At 45.7% G+C, this 27135-nt stretch overlaps 1 protein-coding gene across 2 annotated transcripts in view; it reads left to right on the forward strand.

The window, feature by feature from the left end:
- DUS2 (dihydrouridine synthase 2) overlaps positions 1–27135 on the forward strand; it is a 1290787-nt gene that overhangs the window by 1048384 nt on the left and 215268 nt on the right. For both annotated transcript variants that reach the window (XM_069639713.1, XM_069639706.1), the window contains one exon: positions 11647–11768. In XM_069639713.1, the coding sequence (XP_069495814.1) occupies positions 11647–11768 (122 nt within the window). The remainder of the gene's footprint in view (positions 1–11646; positions 11769–27135) is intronic.

Here is a 27135-nt window from a genome sequence, read left to right on the forward strand (position 1 = left end):
CTCTTTTCCGTGTCGATGGGAGCAGACCTCTTTCACCTAAGCTGTGGTTGAGGACCTTTTTTCCTTGTAATTCCATGCTTTTTGGCTTCCCCAGGGATATTGATCCCTTTTATTCTATTCATACTAATCACTCTCTTTGTTTTAGAGATAGAGTTTTAGACTCAGCCTCCGGTGCCTACGTCCCTCCCTGGCGCATGTTGGCCATGGTGGGGTTTAGCTGGTGCCCGGCCTGCAACGGAACCTTCCCCACGTCGGACTCGCACACGTTCTGCCTCTGGTGCCTTGGCGAAGATCACAGCTGGGACGGCTGCTCGGCGTGCAACGCTCTTACACCCCAGTCATTAAAGAACCGGCTAGTGTAAGGAAGGCATGGTATCAGACAGTGAAGACACACACAAGTATTCACAGTTTAAGGGTGTTTGTTGAACTTTAAATGGGTTGGTTGAACGCCTTTCTAACCCTAAAGCTAAATATGGGAGCAAGCTACAACCATCAAATAATAATAACGCAGTCCTAGTGAAGTCTCTGTCATAAAGAAGGTCCTTTAATAATAAACATATTGCCAATCCTTACTTGTAAATACAAAAGTTGTGGGAAACAATGTTATACTATAAGAAAAGTGTTCAAGAAATGGTATGTCGAAAATATAGGTATCAGGGCCTTCTGCGCCAAAGCCTCTTTACCATCCAAAGTTTCTTTATACAGAGGGCCTGATGCAACAAATACACATCACATTTCCTTTCTTCTCAGTATTTACACATTCATAAGTTCTTGGGGGATTCACTGTTCACCACTGATCCCCCTCTGTTGGGCTCAGACCTTCTTTAATACAATTTTCCCAACTAGTCTCACTCGTTTGTGCTCGCACCACACACCTCCCTCATCGGGGCTTAGACCCCATGAATTGCAATGTTCACAATTCTACACACCTTTTCTCTTTCTATCAAAATCAAAGACTTTTGATTGTGCAATGGATTTTGCTTAAACCATCGCAGGACCACTTCGATTCATAGTTCATTTCTCATTCTCTTCTTAACTTTCACTTCTGACACTTCTTGACGGGATACCTCACAGAGACCTTTGATTTAGTACACTCGCGTTGCCGGACCGCTCTGTCAACGGTATCGTACCTTTCCTTCTCAAAGTTCAACCATTCATCAGCAATTTACCTTTACTCATGTCTTTCATCATGCGCGTTTGACAATGTTCGTTCCTGTGCTCGTTATACAGTGTTGCCGCTTGTAACCTTGACTTCAACAACGACCGGTCTTGCATTGGTCTGCCCAACTCACCGGCTGTGTTCATCTCTCTGGTGCTACTTTGTTCTTGGAGCCAAGGACGATACTACAGCGGCTGATGCTCCTCCCCGTCAGTCACGCGGGAGGGCCTCCGGTATCTCCGACACACAATGCAGGATTCTTCAGTCTGGTTTCCTGGCCTTATGTTTTCCAATATACAGGGCTCTTGAAAGTAATGGTGTCTTGCTGTCTTTCTCTCCTCGTTCAGCTGCCATCTGGAAACTGCTGTTCCTTTGTGTGCTTTGCCTCAATGAGAGTGTGCTCTTGTGCTCCGCCTTTTATCTTTGTGGGGAAGTTTAATGGAAGTCAGGTGTGAGTGATTGCCAGTAATTGCCTGACCACAGTAGTGGGACATGTCAGGTACACTGCACAGGTGTGAGTCTGTTTTCTCCCACAACGGGCTGTACGTGTCAAAGTGTTCTTGAAGGGAAAGGGGGGATACAGCGTCTCGCCATCCAGTTTCTCACTCCCACTCCCCGAAGACCCCTCACTCAGGTAATCCTCCCACACTGGTCCACCCCCAGGGTCTGGGTGAGACACCTTCTGGTTTCTCACACTGGCCAGGTGGAGGGATCTGTTCTCCAGGTCACCACCGGAGCACCACAAGGAGTAGGTATGGAGAAAGATCAAAATGAAGGTAAGTATACTATTCGCCAAAGCGCCCCGCAAAGGTGACCCCTTTCCAGGGATGCAACCATGCGAGAGGGGCCTGCCAGGCTTTAGTACCAGCGAGGGGACCAAGACTCTCCCAAGCTACCAGCCAGGCAGTTGAGGGATTCACAGATCCTCCCAGTCCCTCTGCTGAGGGGCCAAAAGGCCCTTGCATGGGGGAATCCTCTGAGGGGCTCTGCTCTACTACCAGGCGCAAGCTTGAGGGGGTGCCTACACAAAGCACTGAAAGCACTACCGTACTCATGTCCGAGGCACACCGCCTCCCAGGACCACGCCTGAGATGCAAGGCTGGTCTGAGCCGCCGCACTCAGACGGGCGCAGACCAGGCCCAGTACAGTAGTCGACACGCATCAAGCACGTGGCGCAGTACAGGAAAAATAGCTGCACAGCTAGACAAAAGAGCGTCTCATCCAGAAACACGATTTTCCAGTGAGCATCAAAGGGCAGACCTCACACCGAAGGTGGAATGGTCTCCACTGGCACATGGTGCACGTCCTACCCGTCCACATCGACAGAGGGAGGCTTACGGGTGCCGGCTACGCCCAGAGCAGGCAAAGCACAGGAAGGAATCGTACGTGCAAACTAATATGGCCGTATCTATGCAGGAGCGCACTTCACCAGCATGTGAAGAGCGCTTTTTTGACAAGATCCTCACATTAATGAAATCCCCACAGATGGGTAGTATACTTAAGGGAATCATACAGGACATGATCCCGCTGGTGCTCCCGCAGCAGCCAGGTCCAGTCCAAGCGCCTGCTCCCTCGCAACCTATACCTGCGCTACAGCCCCCCGGTACCAAGCACCACGGTGGTCTCGCCGCAGCCCACTGAGCCCCCTGCTCAGCCTAACAGCACGCCTACCATTCCACCTTATACCCCTTCTGCAGATTTCACAGACCTGCAAGACTCTGCAGGGACACGGATTATGAGGGGGCTCAGGACACCTCCTCCACCACAAGGGCTTTCCATGAACGGTTGGCTGGGGTAGCGGAGTACCTTGGTATTCCGCAGCCACAAAAGGAGCAGCCATTAGGCTGGGGTCCTTGCAGAGGTACTCACCATCCGTTCAGCCAGAAAAAACAGCATACTGTTAGAAAAGGATGTAGAGGCCCTGGCGAAGAAGGGTTGGGCAAAACATGATTCAACACAGCAAACTAGCAAGCACCTAGATTTGAAATAGAGACAAGCGGAAGGTGATTCACTCATCTTATCTGTCCACCCTCAACCACACTCCTCAGTCATTTTGGCAGCATCATTGTATGCTAAACCTCAAACTCCCACGTCCGCATCTATTGTGGCCCTACTAGGCAAAGAGGAAAAGGTCCTAGAGGCCTATGGAAAGAAAGTCTACTCTAACACCACTCTACAACTACAGAAAGCAAATGAGGACGCCATGCTAGCCGTGGTTAATCAAAAGCTGTGGAGGGAGATTTCTGACATCCTTCCCGATCTCCCAGTCCATAGACAGGCTTGGTTCCAGGCTGGTCTAGCGGAAGCAAAAATAGTGTCTCAAGACCTAATGGAGTCATCAGTGGCACAGATCGACACAACAGGCAGGGCTGTGTGCGGGGCTACAGACTTGAGGAGGATAGCGTGGCTCAAGGCCACTAGGTTTAATCCATTTGAGGGAAGGGACTTGTTCCATTCGTCCACTGATGAGGAGTTGGACAAGAAAAAGAAAAACTCCCAAACAGCCAAATACCTGGCCATTCTGGCAGCCGGTCTCCAAGAACTTCAGCCAGAGCCACCCATGGTTTTCCAGAGATCGTAGCTTTCAGGGGCTTCCAGGAATGCCACACCAGGCAACCCGACTAATCCACTAGCCAACACCTCTGTAAGCAGCAGAAGACTACACACAAGGGCTTTCTCCAGTCCGACTCCCAGGCACTAGCCTCAGAGGGAAAAAAGGAGTGACTTGGTCATCAGGATCCACAGCTTTCCATTTGGGGGCACGCTTGCCCTTCATTTTCAGTCCTGGTGGCCAAGGTTCGCAGACCCCTGGACTATCTCAGTGGTGTCCCAGGGCTTCCGCCTTCCTATACCTCAAGGTCCCCCCTTTCTCCTCTCCCGCAGATTGGCATAGCAACTCTACTGGCAGAGATCCGCTTCCCTAATAGCGAGCACAGCAGTAGAGGAAGTCCCACCACCCACGCGCAACAAGGCTTGGGGTTTTACTCTCGCATTTTTACCCTACAGAAAAAGAAGCAGACAGGCCTGCAAATTATCCTAGCCCTTTCAACCTTGAACCTTTTCCTACCCCTACAAAAATTCATGATGGTTACGCCAGTATTGATAGCTGGTTATGCCAGTATTGATAACGGAGTGCCTGATTGGGGGAGACTGGATGTGTTCCCTGGTACTGAAGGAAGCATAACTACATGTCCCAATTTGGCAAGCCCATCGGTCCTTCCTGCGACTCTGGGTCATGGGTTTCCATTTCCAATACAAAGTTCTCCCATTCGTCCTCAATTCAGCCCTGATGGTGTTTACGAGACTAATGAACGCAGTGGCAGCACTGCTCAGATCGAAAGCCATCACCTATATCCATACCTCGATGACTGGATAGCATGAGCGGATTCCCCAGAAGGATTCCAAAACACAGCAGCCAGGCTTAAGCACACGCTATACGAACTGGGGTTCTCCATCAACCTCATCTTCAGCCTACTCAGTCCTTGACTTTCCTGGGTCTCATTTGGAATATTAAGGCGGAGAGGATATTGCCCTCCGTGGACAAGGTGGCAGCGCTCAAAGTATCTACTGTGCATATCCTGAGCTGGGCGGTGACTTCTGCATGGTGATATCAGCCCCTGCTAGGGATTATGGCAGTCTGTCTTCTGGTTGTGCCTCACATCAGGCTCAAAATGAGGAGGCTGCAGCTACATTGCTCGGCCTCTTCGAATCAGGAAAATGGTTCCCAAGTGGCATTAGTCAGCATACCAACCCACCTCCACTGGGACCTTCACTCCCAGTCTCTTGGCAGGCAAACCATTGAGGCAGCCTCAACCAGCATACACCACTACCACTGACTTAATTCCTCCAGGGTTGGGGAGCCACTTTGAACAAGCAGTGTCCATGGCCTTGGGTCAAGGCACAGCTTCGCTGGGGAATGCATTGCCGATTCAGTGGGTTGACATGTGGGCATACGTATTCCCACACATTCTGCTTATAGACGGGGTCATTTGCAAGGTCAGGGAGACAGGGCGACTGCATCTCCTTCTGACCACAGTGGCCAACCTGACCATGGTTCTCGGAACTGTTACGACTGTCCAATGAACCACCAGTACCCCTAACAGTGGGTCTGAATCCACTACTATCCCAAAGGGGGTTGGAGCGGTGCGGTAGTCCACCCCTTCCCGGACAAGTTAGCCCTAGCAGCCTGGTTCCTGAGCTGTAACCCTTCAGCACCTCCATTTGTCACAGGACAATTTGAACATCACCCAAGGTGCAGTAAGTGCATCCACTAGTAGACAATACAAAAGCAAATGGACCAGGCTGTGCTATTGGGACAAGTGCATAAACCCCTCAGGGTGCAACTTCGACCATGTGATGTCCTTCTCTGCACATCTAGCACATTCTGGGGTGCAAGTGGACACATGCCGCACCTACCTGGCATCCATAGGTGCATATAGGAACTCTGGTGACAGCCTTTTCTCCACCTCCAACACAGTGGTAAAGAGGCATCTTGCAGGACTAACCATATTGTACCTGCCAGTAAAACGTGCACACCCGGTCTGGGATCTCAATGTGGTTCTGGCAGCCTTAGCACGTAGACCCTTTGAGCCCATTGCTTCGGTGCGCTCTTGGTGGGCCTTACCTCAGCTCGCAGGATTAGTGCAATTCAGGCACTCGCGGCTTCTGAACCATATACCATTTTCCATCGGAACAAAGTGGTATTATGGGCACACCCCTCTCTAAGTTTCTTTGTTTCACTTCAATGAAGATCTATTTCTTCTGAATTTATTTCCAAATCCGCATGATGAAACAGAAAGGTTCCTGCACTGTCTAGATGACGGGAGAGCGCTCAGATTTTACCTTGACGGAACTAAAGACTTCAGCAGATCTGATGCCTTGTTAATCATTTTCGGATGATCAAAACCAGGGAGTCAAGCCTCCAAAGCCTCAATAGCAAGGTGGATGAAGTTTCCAGCAAACATGTATGCTCATGTGGTTGGAGCCAATGCTACTGCAGTTGTATTCCAAAGACATGTACCATGGCAAACCATCAGCAGGGCTGCCACATGGTGCTCCACATCGGACTTCTGCAAGCACTATTGTTTAGATGCCAGTGCCAGATCAGATGCTGCATTTGGCCAAGCGGTCCTTACAAACCTGTTTTCAGAAGAGTTGCAGTCTCTCAACCCTGTGGTAATCACCCATACAGTATGGAGGAAAGGGGACGGTACGTAGCAGTAATTATAAATTACTCACCGTAGAAACCAACGTACTCCTAGTCCATTGTCCCCTTTCCTCTATACATCCCACCATCCGCCCCTGTTAAAAAAAACAAGCGTTATTATGCAAACTTAATTTGGCCGATGCGTCAAAGGGAACTGGGGTGTGGCGCCAGTGGGTGTAGTCAACAGAGCCCTGCTCCTGGGGCCACGCCCCCGCACGCAATTAAATTGAATGGGGAAGATGATTTTTCTGGTGAAAAAGGTTCAGTTCCTGTCCCTAGCGAGGGAGGCCCATACAGTATTGAGGAAAGGGGACTATGGACTAGGAGTGAGTTAGTCACTAGAGTGAGTAACTTATAATTTTGTGTGTTCTTATATTTCTCTTTAGGTCCTTAACCCATAGGCTATCAGCCTCAATTCGCCTCGGGCCCCAGACCTCTTTGTATTTGCATTCAGGGGCACTTGGTTCACTCTCCTGCCAAGTATCTACTGATGCAGTATATAATCGTGTCCTTATATTTTTGTTAGGGTCCTTCCGTGACCCATGTTTCATCAGCCTCCTTACTTGGCTCCCAGACCATTCTTAGATTGACCTGTTTCAGTTCCCAGCCCCGCTCATGGACCCAGGCAGCACTGGTACATTGCTTTTGGGTTCCCGCTGCGTGGTGTCCTGCTCAGGCTCTTCCGACTCTCTGGGCGACCTTCCAGACCTCTTCTCCCAACTCCTGCAGTCATCCACTTCCCTGCTTCAGTTTCGTCGGGTTGGCTGTATGGCTTCTCTCCAGGAGGCAGTCTCTTCCGTGGCACACTTGGTTGTACCCTGGTTTCTCGTGATCTGCCAGTTCTTGACACAGCTCTAAAGATGATGGCTCTGCTTTACTGTAACGCTGGTCTGCAGCGTCTCCCCATGTCTCTGTCTCCAACGTTCAAACTTCGCTCTCAGTTCCTCTGGGGCAGGCTTGACAAACAATCTAGTCCTTCCTCTAACTTGTACTTTGGGTAACCAATAGGTAGTCTCAAACAACTAGACTGCATGTTTCGGTTCCTACAAGTATTCCTCATTATTCCAGCGTTCCGCCTTGTTTCAGTACTGAACTGATGAACACCATAGAGCTCAATATCACTCTTCTTCGTCTCAGTATTTTTAGATGACTTATTCACTTGCACCCATGTTCGAAAGAGCTTATATGTAAGGCTCAATGTGTTAAGAGTTTGCAGTGTGATCCCCGTGAGGGGAACAAGGCACTGCATGTCCTTGAATAATTCACATACATAATGCCTGCCCTATCCAGTTGTTCGAACAGGGGAAGCATGAAGATGTTTTAAAAAAAAAAAAAAGGTAAAGTTTACAATGTGGACGATTAGTATTAGTGTGTATATCACTATTAGCAAGAAAATGTGAAATTAAAAGAATAGGAATAGAAGGCTTATATGCAGATTCTAGCTTTCGTAGATGAATTGTTTTAAAATTATGGAAATTAATGTTATGTATGGAATATGAATGAATGAAAGAGAAACTGTAGTAATGTTTTAATTAACAATTTTTGTATTTTTTTTTCATATTAGATAACGATGAAAATAAAATAATGTTTGATTAGCCGCAGCTCCTGCCTCTTTCCCTAGTCCTCCTTGATTCCACTGTGCACAATTCTTGTTAATATTTTGAAGAAAAAAAAAGGTGACATGCATGAGCCCTGCGGCAACCCACAGGTGACCATGAAATCCTCTGCCAGGGCATCCCTAAAGAAACCCCCTGCCCTACGATCCACCAAAAAGGACTTCTGCAATTCAGTAGCCGCTGAAGAGAAGTGTTCAGTGCTGCATAATCTCTCCGCCAGTATGGAGTGATCCACCAGGTCGAATGCAGCAGAGAGATCCAGCAGCACAAGAATGATGGTATGCCCACCTTCCAGAGACTTGAAAAAGTTTGTTTTTAATTCAAGAACGGTTGACTCCGTGCTATGAGCATGTCTGAAACCAGACTGTTTCTGGCCCAGGATGTCATGTTGAGAGAGGAACTCATCAATTTGGATGCAAGCCACCTTGTCAAGTATTTTCAGCAAGTAGGCAACGTTTGTAATGGGCCGATAGATTCCTGGCACACTGGTGTCCAGGGAGGGTTTCAGTAGCAGAGAGATCCAAGCCTGTTTGATGTCATTTGGGACACAATTTTCCCTGAAAGACGTGTTCGCAAACTTAGTTATGAGGGGAACCAACTGCAAGGCACAAAGTTTTACTGTAATGGGAGAGCAGATGTCACCTTTACAATTTGTTGGCTTTAGTTTATTAAGAATGTCCACAAGGTTATGCTCAGATGTAGAGTGAACATTAAATTCAGGGCAAGTGATGTTGGTGTTGGAGGCTACTATGGTGCATTCCATGTTGTCTCTGCCATTATCTACAACAATATTAGATCACAATTTTTTTCAATTTATCCAGTGGTGCCTTTTGGATGGTACTACACATGCTAGCGTCTTTGGTAATTGCGTTGGAAGCGGGCAGGGATCCTCGCGCTCTCTGAAAAGCTCTTTAGAACTGGAGGCAGCACCTATGATCCGTTGACCATAGTTGTGGTGTTTTGCTAATGAGATAGCTGTTTTGTGTGCCTTGACTGCCTGCGAATAGGGGATATTATCCTCAGTGGATTTGTTTTTTACCCATTGCTTTAGTGCATTATTTTTTATTTTCCTGAGATTGTGGATATCTACTGAGTACCATTTTTTTATTGGGAAACTTTTTCAACAGGTGCAATTTAACTGGAGCCACATGCTCTCTCTCTGCCTGTGCTGTCACTCTCCCTTCTCCTCTGTTGTCACTCTCTCTCTCTCTCTCTCCCCCCACACACGCTGTCGCTCTCCCCCCCACACATGCTGTCTCTCTCTCCCTGCACACTGTCGCTCTCTCCCCATGCACGCTGTCACTCCCCCGTGCCCGTTCATCCCGCACACGCTATCCCTCTCTCCCCATGCACACTGTCACTCTCTCCCCATGCATGCTGTCTTCCTCTCTCGTGCACACTGCCGCAGTCTATCTCCCCGTGCTCGCTATCGCTGCCCCTCTCTCCCATCCATGCTGTCGCTCTCTCACCACTTCTGCGCTGTCTCGATCTCCAATCGCACGCTCTCGCTCTCCCCACATGCGTTGTTGCTCTTTCTCTCCGCTTGTGTGCTGTTGCTCTTTCTCTCCCCATGTGCGCTGTTGCTCTCTTCCTGCGCACTGTCGCTCTCATTCTCACCACGCGTGCTGTCGCTCTCTCTCTACACATATGCGCTGATGCTATCCTGCTCTCTCCCAACGTGCACTGTCACTCTCTCATTCTCTCCCAGTTCACGCGGTCACTCTCTTGCTTTCTCCCCATATTCCATCTTCTCCAACTCTCATCTTTGCTCTCTGCCCTTACTTTTTCTCTCAACCTTCCTCTCACAATCACTTTTTACTCTTACTATCTAACTATTTCTCGCTCATATTACCTCTTGCTCATCATCGACACCCTCTATCTATAGCATCCTCCGTTGCTCTATTCCCCTTCTCATGCCATTGTACACCTGCACCCCTTATCACATACTCCTTTAAAACTTTTCACTCTACACCTTGCACCCTGGTGCCTATATTTCCAAAATGCAAAGAACAGGAAACGCCAAAACTATTACCGTTTGTACTTCTTGTTATTTTAGTGTAGAAAATGTAAAGAACTAGTATTGATTTATTGTGATGAAAGTTCATTTATTTTATTGGCATAATTTATAAAAAAAATTGCAATACAGAAAAGTAGAAATGTAAAGTAAATAGCTAGAACATGTCACATATAGAAACGCCAAACCTTGGTTATTCTAGTGCTTGTTTGGATCTGGGCAAATGCATGTAGAATTCTGAATGTACAGCCATAACTATGGAGGAACCTTTTCACAAGGTATTCCAATCTATGCACTGAAGGAGTTAAGCCCAGGCTTCTCTACTTTTAGAATTTCGAAGTGCAAACTGTAGTAAAAGCCTTGGTATCTGGCACCATATTAAACCGAACACTCTAGTTCTATTAACCGTCACTGTCAATGGTCTTTTAGTTACAGTTCTGATTAAGAAAATAATGGAAAATAAAACGTTCGAGCCAGATAACGGAGCCAACAGCACACATGCCAGCAAGCTTGGTTATGTGTCCCATCTGCTTTATCACCTTCGAACAACCGATATTCGTTTAACCAGCATTTTTGATGATACCATTGGATTTCCAATGGTGTCAGGTGATCAAGCTTGTATGGTAATTGAGGTATGGCTTACAATTTATATGCAAATGTTGTTTTGGGACAACCGATATCCCCTCCCATACATTCAGAGGTTGCCATCGGGTACCATTGCATCAAGAGTCTCTTACGCTGTATTTACTGACTCTCCTGCAATGAAAGTAGACTCCCCTCTCAAACTATGTTAATCTTCTTCTTTGTCTCTCCCAAACCATTTGGAAAACCACAATAAAGCATTCCATCATGAGCTACTTTTCTCAAAACTTTACATGATCTTGGACTAGCTCGTTTGAGAGACGCACAAGTGCATCCAGCAGCTGATGTGTAGCAGAATCATTGATCTTAATTAAAAACCCATGGAAGAGAAACATGGACGGATTCTGTAATAATACCTGTGTCAGAGTAAAGACCGAGCTTGAGTCTTATCAGTGTGGCCCCTGAAGGAGCAGGATATGTTGCCTTCCACACATCTGCCATTGCCACCAATATCAGCGTTCTGTTTCTGTTAAGTGAATTGATTGGTGACATGCTTGGCCATGGATGCATTTTTTCCGTTGGACTTTGAGGATCAATAATTTAAAGCATCTAAAAAACAATGAAAATAACGATAGTAAAAGTGGCTCCTGGTAGTAGTAAGGTGGGGGGGACGGGGGGAATAGAGGAAAACCTGGCTCTCCAAATGTATTGGACTACTTCTCCAATCAGCACTATCCAGCGTAGTAAATGGCGAGGCATCATGAGAGTTGAAGTACAACAGATCTGGAGAGCCAAAGGTTGCAGATCCCTATTTATATGAACTGACTGACTGACACATCTGTTACATTTCCACAGTATAAACTCCTTCTTATAATAGAACACAAGTGAAATTAATGGATCCTAGTTCAGTAGGTATGCCCAATCCCTCCACCATATGTCTTATTAAGAGCATTCAAGGATTTTCATGGGCATTTTCCTCTTAATCCAAGCGTTAGTTTAAAATTGTATTGTAAAAACATCGCTGTGTAGATTGATGTCACCATGTTCTTTATTTCATGTTTTTTTCCAGACTGTTAGATATGAAAATCATTATACCAACACAAAATATTGCCTTTGTCAAATGTTAAGAGAAAATCTGGAGTCACCGCAGGGAAAAAAGCTTCACTCAGCCCAGACTCAGCGTGCCATTTGGTAAGCAGTCCTCAGACTATGATTTCTATCACATTACAATGACAAGTTAGAACTGCCAGCTAAACAGGCAGCCCGCCAAGCCAACTTTTTATCTTTATTTACACGTTTGTTTGTTTGTTTACTAGAACTTGCCATCCCTACTGAATGCTTTGTCCAGTCCTTGAGTCGGAGGAGGTGGTACTGATAATAAAAGAAGATTGCTGGTTAGAATTCACTCTTGTGCAATCATCATAGCACCAGTGTCAATGTTGATGGCACAGTGCCATTTCTCAAGAGTCTGAACACAATTAGAAGCGTTTAACCAATCTTGAGTGCTGTAGTTGTGATTGCTGTGTGCTGTGTGCCATCACGCTTCGTTTGTACAATTGACCAAGCAGTGAGCCTTGCAGCTGCGCAGTATTTTGCAGGTTTCGTAGAGACTAAATCCTTGTTAAAGCACAGCCTTTGTCTTTATTCTTCCACAGGAAGTTATGGTTAGACTGTTCTCGTTAGCCAGGGATTTCGTAAAATCTAAATTTTCTATATTGGCTTTTGCAGACATCCAAACGTAAAAAGGGTATGTTATTTTTCTCACTGTTAATAGTGATTTTAGGATATTACTTTTTAAACGCAAGCACTGTGCTGAATGTGCCCTCTGTACACTATGTTGTATTAGTTGAGATATTTGAATTGAAAACAGAAGTTAAATTGTATAAAACATATGTAAACTATTATTTATACCTATCAAAAAACACAAAATTACTATCTTACATCTACTGTGTTACAGAAACAAAATCTAGATAATAAGTAGACCTGAACTTTGAAAATTGAAAAGTAACATAGTTAAACATCCGTTAAAACAAGTATGTTGTGCCTCAAAACCAATTTTTAAAATGGTTCTGCAGTGCAATGTAATCCAAAGAAAAGTGGGGAAGAGCCAACACAAGGAACAGCACTCTTCTTTAGATACTAAGCAAAACAAAAGGTCCATCGCTAATTTCATTTTTGTATTGACTTGTATTGTTTACATCAGTGTTTTTTTTTAAGAGAAGTTTACTTTAAAGTGCTACTGTCATATGTTCTATATTTATTATTTTTACACTATTGTATTTGATATGTATGCAAAAACATTGTATGTTATGCAGATAAATAAAAAATCAATGGTCTCTAGCAGATAGCAGCTCAGGACCTACTCCTAAGCATTACCGGCTGCCATTCAGTTTCTCACCCACTGCCTTAATGACTGCCACCCTCCTGACAGTGCCAAAGCTAAATAACATGTTTGACCAGGTATCAAACGTATTACCTGGCATATGGTGGAGGTTACTTGCTGTATCTAGTACTAATAATACATTGCAAGAAATACCACAAGTCCTCTCGCCTATGATGAACTCTTACATAGGGGCAAAGGGAGTGCATAGACCGCGTAGGGGCATGCAGGTAATCTGCACAGTGGGAACCACAACAGTGTCGGGAACAAGGAGGTGGAGAAAAGTGGAGATATGAGAGAAAATTAAAGTCAGGTTTAAGCAGTGTCATGTGCACGTATGAGAATGAGAAAAAGGCACACTTTGAGATAGATGAGAAAAGTTGTTGCTTTCTATTTCTTTATTTGCAAGGACACAGAGCTTCGACAGAAATTACTGTATGTGCGGTCATATTGGGGGCAGTGATGGGATACATGTATGTTTGTTACAAGTTGCAGTATATGTATGTACAAGTGTAATGTGGTATCCTGCATGTTGTCTGTTGGGTGCTGTTTATGGAATGCAGAGTGTGAGTGGATGGGTGTTCAGAGAGTGACTGTTGGAGATGCTAGAGCTGTTAAGATGCATACTCCCTCTGCTCCTGTCTTTGTCTTAACCTGCTACTGAAGATTAAAGTATAGACTTTCCTTTTGTACTTAACGCCTCCACCTGGCCTCTAAGTTTGAGTCCCTATGCTGAATGCTTCATTTTGGCGATGAGGATGTTAAAAGCGGGTCCTGGCCGACATGCGGAGCCATTATGAAAGGAGGGCCATTGTAGTGACTAGGAGGTGCCTGGAGGGAGCCAGGAGTGAGTGATTGCTGCGCTTTGAAGGGTGTTTTGCTGTCCCTGAGGGAGCCAGTTGCTGCAGTGTGAAGGGGGAGCACAGCGCTGTAGAGCTGACTCTGGAGTGCCCAGGAGGGTGGCCAGGTGCAGGTGCAGTCTTTCAGAGTGCATGTTGGACCAGGCTGCTTGAGCGGGTGCAGGCATCCGGACGAGCAGAGGAAGGTGCAGGCGCAGTCATCCAGGGTGCCTGTCAGTCCAGTGAGACGGCTACAGGATCAAATTAAATGGCAGAGCGCCCAGAGAAACGGGTGGCAGTTGGAATCACTCAGGGAGATTGGAAAGTAGGAGGGAGCTTGTGGGAAGGGTGTCGGCTTCAATGGCGCCTCTGGGGAGTTGGCAGGAGAATGGCTGTGATCTGTGGGGAGATGTCGTCTCCGGTCCCCAGAGACAATTGGAGTACAGTGAGGGAATGTCGTGGAGCAGGTGCACACAATGTTACGCCGAAGCCTCAGTGCAGCGCTGGCACAACAGAGTTGTCTGGCTCAGCGCTGCAGGGAGCGGTGGCTGTTGGACCGTTGGGGCGTTGCCTTGCTGGAGCTCTTTTCCCTGCACCGGCCATCAAATGAATGATGATGTCCTCCGTATTACTAGGAGGTATGGGGGTGACGACATGAATATAATGGAGGAGGCGCCCTAATAACATGGGCAGCCGTCCTATCCTCCCTCCCCCATGGTACGGGGGGGGGTATCCTGAGGGGCGGAGAGGCCGTAAAACCAGGAAACATGCACGCAAAAAAGCACAATGGGAAGAGGCGGGCCAGGCGGCTCATAAACTGCTGGGTCTCCGTCTTCAGGAAATTGCAGCCCCAGCAGAAGGACGCCCGCGACAACGGAGGACCAGTATGCTTTGTTTTCCTCCCACCCCCCCCTGCTTATAGGATGACAAAATGGCATGGCCTGGCATTTGCTTTCGCAGAACGGCCAGGCAGTGTTTTGACGACCAGTGGCAAGATACAGACTGCTAATAAGCCGGGGGAAAGCCGTAAGGTTTTCGCTCTTCTCGGGACCAGCGCTCCTTGAGGGCCTAAGCAGCAGGGGCGCTGGAGGTAGCAATGAGTGCTCAGCTTCCCCCGACTAAACGGCCCCCCAGCCCAGCAAAGGGTTGGGAAAAGGGGGGAGCAGGATTTGGAGAAAGGAGCAGTCGGCGGGTCGCCGCACCTTCAGAACTATGTTCACAAAAGTTTGTTTGCAGTGTTATTATGTTGTGAAAATAAATCTGCTGCCAACAAAGAAAGCATGTCTCATTCTGCACCTTTCCTGGGTCGATATTGAAAGGGGCGTATAGAATGAGCAAGCATGTTGGTTCAAGGATGGACAAATGCCCAGGTTATGGCGAGGGTTGGAACTCTTCAGAGTTCAGGGCTCAGATCCTTTCTGCGGAATTGAAGGAAATGTAAGTACGTCACTATCCAGGAAGAATCCTTTCCGTTGTAGAATTCTAACATCCTTTTTGGCAGGCTGGTATACTGCTTTTAGAGTCAGCAGAACGTTTCCTGGCTTTTTGTGTTCTTTGCACATTGGAGGGTCATTCATGTGACGTTCATGTGAGGAGTTTACATTTGGGTTATTTGTTGGAGCAGCGTCGGCAGGAGGGTTACGATTAGGTCTGCATTTAAGGACTGGAACGAACATGAAGTGCCTATATGTTTTCACCGTGGCTGCGTAAGTAGGAGCATTATGTCTACATTTAAGGACTGGATGTAACTTTAAAGTCTTTTATATTTTCAGCGCAGCAGTGCTGGCACAAGGAAGAGAAGCACGTTCTCTGGGTCCACATTTGACTTGGTGGCTTAACTTTGTTTCTTCAAAGCTCGCAGAAGTTTGAAGGAGGAATTCAATGCTTTGTATTGAGTTTTGATACTATTTGGTAATGCATTAATGGTGGGAAGAGATAGGTGTTGGCTGTTGTTAGGTAATCCAATAGTCATCGTTTTATTTGTGCAGATGTACTCTGTGTAATTAGTACACCGATTTTAGAGTGAAGTAACTATTAGAGTTATGTATTTGGGTGTGTTTAGTACACCTTGGAGGCAGGATTGTTTGAGTATCATGAGTGAGTCATGTTTTTGGATGTATTTAGTACACCTTGTAGGTATGCTGGTTTGTGTATTGTGAGTTGTACAAGTTGCGTGTTGTGGTTGTGCCCCATGTAGACATATTTCTTGGGTTAGGCAGTGCATCTTGTAGGAGTGTAAGCAGTATGCCATGATGGATGGAAGTATTGTAGAATGAACATGTATTTTGATAACATTTTGTAATATTATACAGTGTGTATTTTACTATGTTGTAACACCTTTTACATTTTTAAGAAATATCGTTGTTTGTGAAACAATTTGAAGTAGTGCCTGATCACCACTCCTTTAAGATGTTTTATGCACATTTACATGTAGAGTACAGGTTATTGGTATGGTACCAGCAGTGACAGGTGAATTGAAGTTGGAATGATAGTAGTGGATGTGGGGTGTCTATGGTGTGATTGTGGTGTAGACATGTATGTTGTGGGGTGAATGGATGTTGTGGGTTGAATGGATGTTGTGGAGTGAAGCATATTCTTATGCGATTGTTGACACCAGGTCAGAGTAGGTGTTTTACTATATGGTTTAGGAGTTATGGACACCAGGTAAGTGTAAGTGTTTAGTATTTTGGTTAGGAATTCATGATGTCAGGTTGTAAGAATAAAATGGCAGCCAATGATCGGGACTACATGTAGTCCCTTCTCCCTGTCCATGGCGACCATTTAAAAAGATGTAAAAAAAATGGTAAACAAATAAAATGGCCACCATGGATCGGGGCGAAGGGAATACATATAGTCCCTTATCCCTTTCCATTGCAGCCAGACAAAGAAAGATAAGGAACTTGGAGGGATGCTTGTGGTCTCCTGCAGAAGGGATGTGACCAAGCAGTTCGGGCAGGACTGCCCTTTTTAGGGTGGTACCAAGCCTGATTTGCATATGGTATTTCTCCTTTTGCAATACGATGGTTTGGAGGGTTGCCCAGAGCATTGCCAGAGGTTAGGATTAATTCCAAACCTTCCAGTCATCATCTCTTTTGTTTTCCAAAACCTGCTACTCTTTCTGCCCTTTTGCTGGTGCCTTGGCCCTCTGCCTCCAACTACGCTGACCTCACCCAGATACCCCATACATCCCGCTTTTGCTCTTGCCTTCAATTAGCCCCCTTGTCTTCGAATTGTATCCCAATTATAAGCCAAAGGGCGATTCAGCCTGTGTTGCGTTACTATATAAATGATCATTCTTATTGTATCGGGAACCAACACTGTAGTTTATAAAACTGTGTAAGAATGAGTTGTTTTGTGTAGTAAACAGAATTACTTCTCATTGATAGCCAAAGAAAAAAAGTCCCATTTAGGTAGAGTGATTGGCCCAGGATTTCATGGACTGCCCAAGTGGGGAAAGCCTAGCTGTGAGCCCAGAGTTTCTGGTTTCACAGTTGGCAATTTGTTAGGCCTGATATTACACATGTTCCTATTAGATATTTAGTTGAGTGCCAACATGCAATGTTACTTTCATAATTGTCTGGCAAGTGTTAGAGTAGTACTTTGCGGGTGTGCCGAATTTGGTGTTTTATTTTCCATGTTGGCTGGGTAGGGGCCACAGTCCTAAAGTACACTGTAAGGATCTGGTCTTATCCAGCATCCTAATGGAATCTGAAGTGAGTGTCATGATTGACAATGGAACGTTACTCGTTAGAATGTTTATGTGTGACTGGTGTTCTCTTGAGGGAGTTGAGAGATGTAGCCTGAGAGAGAGGATGCCGGTGCTTTTCTATGAGATCTAGACTTTACCATCTGATGAATAATGACTCTAGAAACTGGATGTTATGCTTGGAAACTGATTAAAGATGTTACTCATCCACACCTTGATGTCAGAGTCATTTTGCTAAAACACAGAACTCCACATTGGCGACGAGGATGCTGGCTGTGCTGGGGGGACAGCACAGAAGAAGAGACAAGCACCGCCCCCCAAACCATGGAAGACCCCCTCTCTCTCAGGTAGGGCGAGCGCTTAATACTATAGGCACAGAAGGGCCCAGCGCAAAAGGCACAGGCGCAGAAAATAAGGAGATGCGCCAAAGCCAGGGGCCAGCTGGTCTGTCAGTAGTTAGACAGGTCAAGCACAGAGAAAGTCAAGAGACTTTGGCCGGGCTGAGGGCCCAAAGACTGTTTTAAGGGGTTGGTAACCCAAGCTGCGACATGGAGGGCTTGGTGCCCAAGGCAATAGCGATTTGAAGAGGCCTGGGGGTCTAAGTTACGCCTGGATTATTAGGAGTGTGGGAAATGCTTGGGTGGGTATTTCTATCAAATCTAATCATACGCCTATCGCGGTCTGCAAAATCCAGGCATCGCTGGATAGCTTGTGCCACTTGTCTATAAACAATCTCCTTCCTACTACTGGAGGATAAGATACCCCTCGGGGTCTCACCTGGTTGTGCTCCCTGGAATCTTCTGTACCCTGTTCCTCTACGAACTCTGGTATTTTTTCCTCATGCTTGGAAAAACAAATCTTGTTCCAATACCGAGTATTGGGCCCTGGCGCCCTGAGGTCTTCTATGTGAGGTGTGATGACCAGGTGATCGGCCTCTGCAATGACCGATCCACGCAAAACTCTAACCGGAAGACGATCCCCCAGCTTTGTGTCAATTTTGAGTAGTAAGCTTCTCTGTCTTTTGGAAGATAGGATGCAGTTTGTCTTCCCTAACAGGCAGATTGCTCTATGTGCCCAGCTGTCTAGAACAACTGGATCGACAAGTTCACCTGTGTCTGTGGCCCTTTCGGCCAAATCCATAATATTTTCTATTGGTCCTGTCAAATCTAAAAGCTTCTGCTGACAGCTTTTACAAGATCTGCTGACAGCTTTTACAAGATCTGAGTAAGGGGATGGAGAGATCTTTTGAGGCCTTAGTGACAAACGGTATCATGCGGGGGTCTAGTTCCGGTATGTCTGCTACTTTGCCTTACAATTCGGTTGGGGGTATTCTGGCCACATGCAAAGTCTTGTTTCCTTCTCCAGAGATTTCCTCAGTCTCTGTGATATGTACAGGGACAAACTAGGCGAGGACTGCCAGGCAGTGGACCTCGTGTGTTCAATACTGTCTGGGTCAAACATGTCGGACACTTCCGTCTCTGCTTCCTGGACATTTTTCTTTCTCTTGGCTTTTTTTCTCCCTTGCACAGGTTCTGCCTCTTCCACCGGACTAGGCTTATTTACTGTGGTGTGTGCTTGAGGGCTAGTAAGGGCATGTGGCGGAACCAGCAGGCTGTATCACATGTCCGTTATGAATGCTATGGGCTTGGGTATTTAATGTGGCCGACATTGTTGTAATGGAGGTTTGCTGAGCCTCTTAGGGACTTGCTCCGTATTTGCCACAGTCTGCCATTTCGTCGGGCGGCTCCTGGATCTTTAATCCTCACACCGAGGCTGCAGAATGTGTGTCTGAGCGCGAGGCCGTTGGGGCCAGGTTAAGTGGTTCCGAAATGTCGGAACGGCAGTAAGCTCAGTCCGGAGCTCTTTCTGTCTCGATGGTGTCCTTGCATTAGTGAGCGTCTTCTATACGAGTAGGCGACGACACACACACACGCGCTAAAGCGCATTTGTCCAGCTACTGAGCGAAGCTTCTCTCAGCGGGGAATGGGAAGAAGGCTTTAGCTCTGGTACAAGAGGACGAGCAGGCCCCTTGAGTGCTCTGTGATGAACGCAGGCCCTTCTAGTTTAAAGTCATGTTTCGTCGCGGTGCCAACGGCACCCGAAAACGAAATTACACGTAATTAATATGTTCAGCACTCCTATCGCAAAGCTGTCGCATTCTTAAGCACTCTCAATACTAATGGTATCATTATTTGCAACTCAATAGTGTTCAAAACATAGATTGAAATGCTCTGCATACTAGATTGTACTTATCTGACTGAAGAGTAGAAAAAGAAGAGGAAGGGGCCTAAACATGATTTGAGATACTAGGTCCAGGAGAAAGGAAGTCTGTGGGAAGAGCTACAAGGCTCAAAGGGCTGATGGGGCTTTGTAGTTCCCTAATGTTATTTTTCAAAAAAGAAAGTTAAAAGTTTAAAGATTTGAAAATGCTAAAGAGTAAAGAATGAAGATGTTGAAGCATAATGCTCTCCTCCGGTCTTGACATAGAATTAAGTTTATCGAGTGAAATGTCCAGCTGCCAACTTATCTGGGGTTATGTTGTCAGAAATTGTTATGGTGGTTTTGTAATGCATATGTCTGATATAGTCCTGGTGTAGTGATGCATGCACTGCTCAGTGCAAAGATCCTTCCAGGTAATGCCGTGGTCACAGTCTCCTCCCAATGTCCCCCCCACCCCCTCCCAAGTTTTGAGATCCCAATATTATGTCTGACTGTAAGGTTGCGATGTTAAGGGGACACATCACATATGTTGGGGATAGGGTGAGGGATGGGGTCCAAGTGAGCTGGGTTAGTTTGTTAAAATACTCTTGGTTGCCTATGAATATTGGTAGAGGAATGTGGAATTACATGCATGTGAATGTGGATCATTATAGGTTGAAGCTACTATTTGTAAATGAGGGATAGCAATGCACAAAGATTGACAATTGTGGTCTTTATGAGCTGGAATATTAGGGGTCTGAATAACCCTGTGAAGGGCAGAAAACTACAGGCATAGGTCGAAAGACATAACGTTCAGGTGTTACTGTAGGCGTATGCAATTAAGATAATACATGAGAACTTTGCCAGGAAGTGGGGAACAAGCCAGTATTTTACTGGTTATTCAACACAGTAGACGTGTCCTTGCGCTATTTCACAAGACAGCAAGGTTTTGCTTGGCCTCCAAATTAAGTTACCCAGTGGGAAGGTACGCCATAGTACATGGGGTGTTGAATGGGGTAGCAGTGGTTAACATATATGTTCCAAACATGGACAACCCTGAGTTCTACCGCTGTATCTTTCGAATATGTGACAAAATGCCTGATGTTCCCCTGATATAGGGATCTGAATACGATATTGGATTTGGGATTGGACCGGTCCATCACAACAAGCAGGGCGCTCACCAATGCTGCTCATGTGATATTAGAGGGTAGACGTGTGGAGTTGCATGCATAGCGCTGAACATGAATATACATTTTACTCTGCAGTCCGCAACATGTCATCACGCATCGATTACTGGGTGGTTTTCGATTACCTACTGGGGCAAGTCAGAGGGTGAGATATAATGCCACACACTTTCTACAACCACTTGCCGATTAGGCTTGTTGTTGGGTTGGGAAAGTATGTCTGCAGATAACATCCATGGTGGTTTAAACAGCTGGCTTTACTTGACACTGCCTTTGAAATTAATATCCTTGAACACATCCATATATTTTCTGAGACAAACTTAGGATGGGAGACACTATTAGTACTTTATGGCAGGGTTTAATACTTATATACGTGGGGTGGCTATGAGCATGGAATTGGGGGTCCTTCAGGCTATTCGTAGGGCATTATCAGACACAAATGCAGCTAAAGGCTCTTGAACAGCAATTCGACCTGCGGCACGATGAAAATACACTGGGTGTCATAAAAATGGAATTGGATTAGTTCCGATCATTTGCAGAAAGGGAGATCAAATATATAATATTTTTCAGTTACCAATATGGCTTGCAGGCACAGTGAGGTGAACATGCCAGGGAGACCACTGGCTAGACTAGTTCGGGCCGAACTGTCGAGTAATGCTCCATTAACAGTCAGGCACGATGATGATGTGCTCTGCACAGAACATGGAGAAGTACTAGAGTAATTCCTACAGTTCTGTAAGTCTCTATATGGAAGCTGACTGGGAAGGAATAGGGAAGAGAACTTGGCTTTACTAAGTGTGCTCCCAATGTTGCTGATTATGAATGAGGCGGTGCAGAAAATGGAAGAACATATCACAGTTAAGGAAATAATAGCAGCCACCGATATGTTGCCTAGTAACAAGGCGCCGTGTATGGATGAAATTGGTGCTGATTTCTATAAAAGATATAAGCAAATGCTGGGTCCCTACCTGTTACAGATATTAAATGTCGACATAAAAATCTACGCGAGGATCTTGACCATGCATCTGCTACCAATAATGACCTATCTTGCCCATCCTGACCTGTGGATTCATCCCTGTGCATTCCACGGCACTCAATCCTCAGAGAATTTCTAATGTATCCCAAAGAAGCCCAGAAGCACAGACAGTTGCTAGACGCGGAGAAGACGTTTGACTCAGTGTAGTGGAGCTTCCTATTCCATGTGATCGAATACTCTGATTCGGTCCATATATGATGTCATGCATTCAGCTATTATATAGTCAACCATTGGCCAGGATTAGAGTTGGGTGGCTGATGTCTCAGACATTTATGCTAGGCAGAGGCACTAGGCAGGGATGCGCTCTCTCTCCTCTACTTTTTGCATTAATTATAGAGCCATTGGCTGACTTACTTAGCCTTAAACACAGGCACAGAAATCCTCCAGATATAGTGTCGCTCCATGCTGATGATGTCCTGATTTATGTGAGAAACCCATCTGTTAATTTGATGCTGATAATGGCGGATGTCGTTAAGTTCAGAGACTACTCTAGAATGCTCATAAATTGGGCCAAGTCAGACACTTTCCTGCTCACAGACATGCCTGTTCGACCTACTAGCAACTACGCTTCAAGCATTTTGGAGGATTCTGAGATGGCTAGGTTTAGAACAACCACACTGTCGCAGTGTTATACTTGGGGCATTTTGGAAGCAAAGCTTACATTAGACAAAGTGTTGAGCAAGGGCTGGTTGTGTCACAGGTTTAGGCTGGTGGGGGATCTATTCAAGGATGGCATATTTATTGAAATCCAGGAGCTTCAAGATTGGTTGGGTGGTGGCCATTTAGTACTACTTCAATATACTCGGATTCGAGCAGCCCTCGGCACAAAATGGCAAATGGTTCCAGGAGAAAAGGGCCGCACAATTTTGTTGGTTACATGTACACAGTTCAGGCCAGCAATACGTTTGTAATGGTTTTCTACAGTCTAGTTCAAGCTGACACAAATATAACCCAAGTGAAAGCCTGTCATGGGTGAGCAGATATCATGGCTATAGAGATTACTGATGAGATGTGGCATAGAGCATGCACACTGACATGGGAGGTATCCTACAACTCCAAATTAGATTCATTTGCTTTAAGATTTTCATCAGTAAATTCAGTGGTTTGTGAGTTCAGTGGTTTGCGACTTGTTGAGCTGCTCGAGATGTAAATAGTTAGAATGGGATAATATGCATATGTTCTGGTCATGCCCGCGGCTCTTGGGGTTTTGGACAGTAATATGTGCAGAATTATCCGTAATGGTGGGTCTTGATGTCCCTGTTGATCCTTGCCGGACCCGTTTGGGTTGCTGCTGTAAAGTTGGGGCCAGAAACATACGTTTCTCCATATAGCGTTCTTACTGGCTAATAGATCAATTATGTTGTGATGGAAACCGGGGGTGCCTCCAACGCTTGAAAATCTGGCTTGTATGGCATACCAGGAGGAGGACTCAGACCAGAAGACATGGTTTTACTACAAGAGTTTTATTTAAATGAAAGAAAACACCTTACAATTGCTAATAGGGAAGCTGCCTATCTACTAAACTAAACTAAGGGTGCTTGTCAATATTAATCAAAATTATAAAGCTTGTCCTCTGTCCAAATCCTAACTTCTAAACTGGCCCCACCACTTAGTAAAACTAAAAAGGGAAAACGGGCAATATAGGTTGTCCTCAATGTTCTTTACCCTGCCGCTTCTGGTGTTGCCAGGAATCTCTCCTACCACAAAGATTTAATAGGAGGCAGGTCTCCTGACTTTCAGTTCCAGTCCATCTTGTCACAGTTCCAAATAAAGAAAAGGTTTTCCCTCAGGTATAGAACATAAATCCTCAAGTTCCCAAAATAAAATAAAATCTCTGTGGTCATAGTTGAAGGGATATTGTTATGTTATGTATCCACAATGTAACTATGTGTTTATTTTTTAAATGGTTTCCAGGTGCAGCCACTGGACAGGTGAGACGTGTATCTGTTCAAACCTGTTTGTTTATAATCGGCTTCGTCCTCCTTGCCAGCCTGTTGCATTATGACATGTTAGAATGTCATGTTTGTATATATAGAGCCCACTTGATGAAGCTCAAGCAGTTGCTGCAGCCTGATAGTGGAGAAGGACATTTGGATGAACCTGAATGAACTTGTTAAACTAGCAATATCGGTCTTGGAGCAGTCCTATTTCCGATACAGGATGGCAGTGAAAAGGTTATCACATTTGCCTTCAAATGCCTGAAAGGGGCAGGGAAGAGATACTCTGTTATTGAGAAAGAAACGCTTTGTTTTACTGGTCCATTTGGAAGTTCAAGGTGTTTTTGTGGGGCAGAAATGTTACTATTTTTATAGATCACAAACCAATTGTGAGTATATTCAACTCCAAGGGTTTAGATGGTGTTTCAAGGAGGATCCTCAGGTGGGTCATGGCATTGCAGGGACAACCATTTGCAGTACAACATATTTCAGCTAAGGATAATGTAATTGCTGACTATGTGTCTAGGAATAAGAGCTGCCAGGTTGATGGAGAGACTAACAGTGAGGACTATTGGAAGCAGAGGTATTTTGGACATGTGGGGCTTCCGTTTTAGAAGCTGAGTGCCAAGAGGCTGAAATTAAAGCTATTCAATTGAGCAAAGTGAATGTTTTTGTTCAGAATAGCTGGGCTAATTGGACAAGTGAGGATGGTTTGAGCGCCTTTCACAAGGTCAGAGATTAGCACAGTGTTGAGTATGGAACCTTCATAGATCGAGTAGAGTAGTTCCACCACAAGGTATCAGGTGCAAACATTTGGCGATTGGTCACAAAGGACACCTCAGGATTTCCAAGACCAAAGGGGCTTGAGGACCGACTACTGGTGGCCAGAGCTGGACATTGAAGTGGGGAACTTGGTAAAAATGTGCACCTCATGTGGAGATGCCGACAAGACCCTAAGGTGCAATGTTCAGCCATTGACTCCTGTAGAATTTCCCATAATGCCTTGGGAGTTTGCAGCTATTGACATCCTCGGGCCCCTCACAGGGACTAATGGAGTGAAAAAGTATATTATAGTTCTCATGGATATGTTCTCCAAATGGGTAGAGACATGCATTGTGCAAGAAGTTGACATTAACACAGTAGTGTCATTTCTAGATCGGGTATTCCAGGAGGGAAGATTTTCTCCGCTGAATGTTGCTGGATAACGGAGTGCACTTCACGTCTCACATGATGAAACAGTTTCTTGCAGACATTTGTGTCATTCACCTTAGGTCATCTCTCTTCCATCCCAAAACCAATCTAATAGTTGAGAGATTCAACGGTACCATCATGCAAGGGATTCCCATGACTGTGAATGAAGGTAGAATTTGGGAAGATGAGGTTGATAAGAGGGTGTATGCTTACAGGCTAGCTCCCCATGCCACAACAGGGTTAGTACTATTCAGAGTACCTCAGAGAAGACAATTCTCTAACGCAGTTTGTCCACCGTGGCTGGGGAGTTGTAGAATGGATCCTGTGTGCTTTCAGAGAAAGGATGGAGAGCAAAAAGGAACTGATGAAAAGAAGGTATGATGCCCAAAAAAAAACTAGACTCGTTAGCGTGTCTGAAGGAGACCGGGTGTAGATCCGCAAACCGGGATTTGTGCCCAAACGAGAGAATAGATATGAGCGCCCAGTGTCAGTCAAAAAGGATTTGAGTCATGCTGTGATTCTGGAGGATGATAGGGTGTTCAAAGAATCCAGGGAGGCATGCAAGAAGTGAGCTCATTTTTTCAGCTCTGCTAAAAAGAGGGAGATGTGTTATATTATGTATCTGCAATGTAACTATGTGCTTATTTTTTAAATGGTTTCTAGATGCAGCCAATGGACAGGTGATGCATGGGTATCTGTTCAAACGTGTTTGTTTATATTCAGCTTGGGCCTCCTGGCAACCCTGTTGCATTATGACATGTTACAATGTCATGTTTGTAAATATAGAGCCCACGCGATGAAGTTCAGGCAGTTGCTGCAGCCTGATAGTGTACAGGGGCATTTGGATGAACCTGACTAAACGTGAAACTGCAACATTGGTGGACTTACCCAATTTCCAGATACCACAGATATCTCTTTAATCTTCCTCCACCAACTACGTGGGTTTCCCCCTACAAGATTCCAGTCTTGCTTGATTCTGGTGTCTTTACATGCTTAATAGGGCCCTCTTGGCTTTCTTGTTTCTCTTGTTCCTAGTTTCTTGCTTGATTCACAGGGGTATGTGCTTCCCCTCCTAATATATCTTACTCTTGGATTTGGTGTGCAGCTTTGAGACGTTTGGCTGATTCCAAGACTCCGGTTTGTAGGGCTCCTGTAGCCACTCGGCCCAGGCAGTAGGGAGAGAGGGGGGAGGTCATTTTTGTCATGACCCTTGCCCCTGGCCCTCACTGGCAAGTCAGCCTTCCAGTTAGGGCCAGGTCAAAGGCCTTGAAACCTCATCCAAGACTCTCTTGGAGTCAGTCCTGGCGCCTTTGGCGCCAGGCTCATAACCATCATGAAGACCAACATTAGAATGGGACTATTTACTTGGGATTATTTAACTTGGGGGCACACACATAGCTCAGTTACAAGGGACTGAGCTATGCGGTCTAGTCTTTTGGGTGTGGCAGGCCTGGGACTACTTTACCTGAGACTATTTAAACCGCACCCAAACATCAGAACATGCTTTGCGTTATTCTGCTGTGGGCAGCGTAACGCTCACCGTGTCCAGTTCTTTGATGCCAGTTTACCTGAAACCAAGGACCTACAGAGAGAGAAAGAACACTACGAAACTTAACTGGAACAGTATCCTGTCTTCAATCCATCGCCGACTTCAGTTCCACTCACCTGAAGGTACGAACTCCATCATCCGGCACCGCATGCATCCTGGAATACCATAACCTGGAAAGAGGAGAAAGAAAGACAGCATTAGTAAGCATTTACTCACGTCTCCTCCCGAATGAAGAAAGCCACACAATTCTTACCTGGTTAGTCATCTCCTGATCAGTATCATTGCTGGAACATTACGGTGTTCGGCGAGGAACATCGCAACCTGCAAGGAGAGAAAAGACACAGGTTAGCAATATAAAAGGCGAAACAGCGCCGCGCATCGCGCATTACTCACCGGACAGCATCGCGCACACCGCGCTTTCACCTACCAGCCCATGCTCATCTTTAAACTGCATGACAAAACCAAAATACCTTTCCATACCTAAAAGGAAAGAAGCAAGACATTATTATTCGAACTAAGAGGAACATAACAACTGCA

The sequence above is a fragment of the Ambystoma mexicanum genome, chromosome 1q (assembly GCF_040938575.1).
Source record: "Ambystoma mexicanum isolate Mex_15411 chromosome 1q, UKY_AmexF1_1, whole genome shotgun sequence".
Classification (NCBI taxonomy): Eukaryota; Metazoa; Chordata; class Amphibia; order Caudata; family Ambystomatidae; genus Ambystoma; species Ambystoma mexicanum.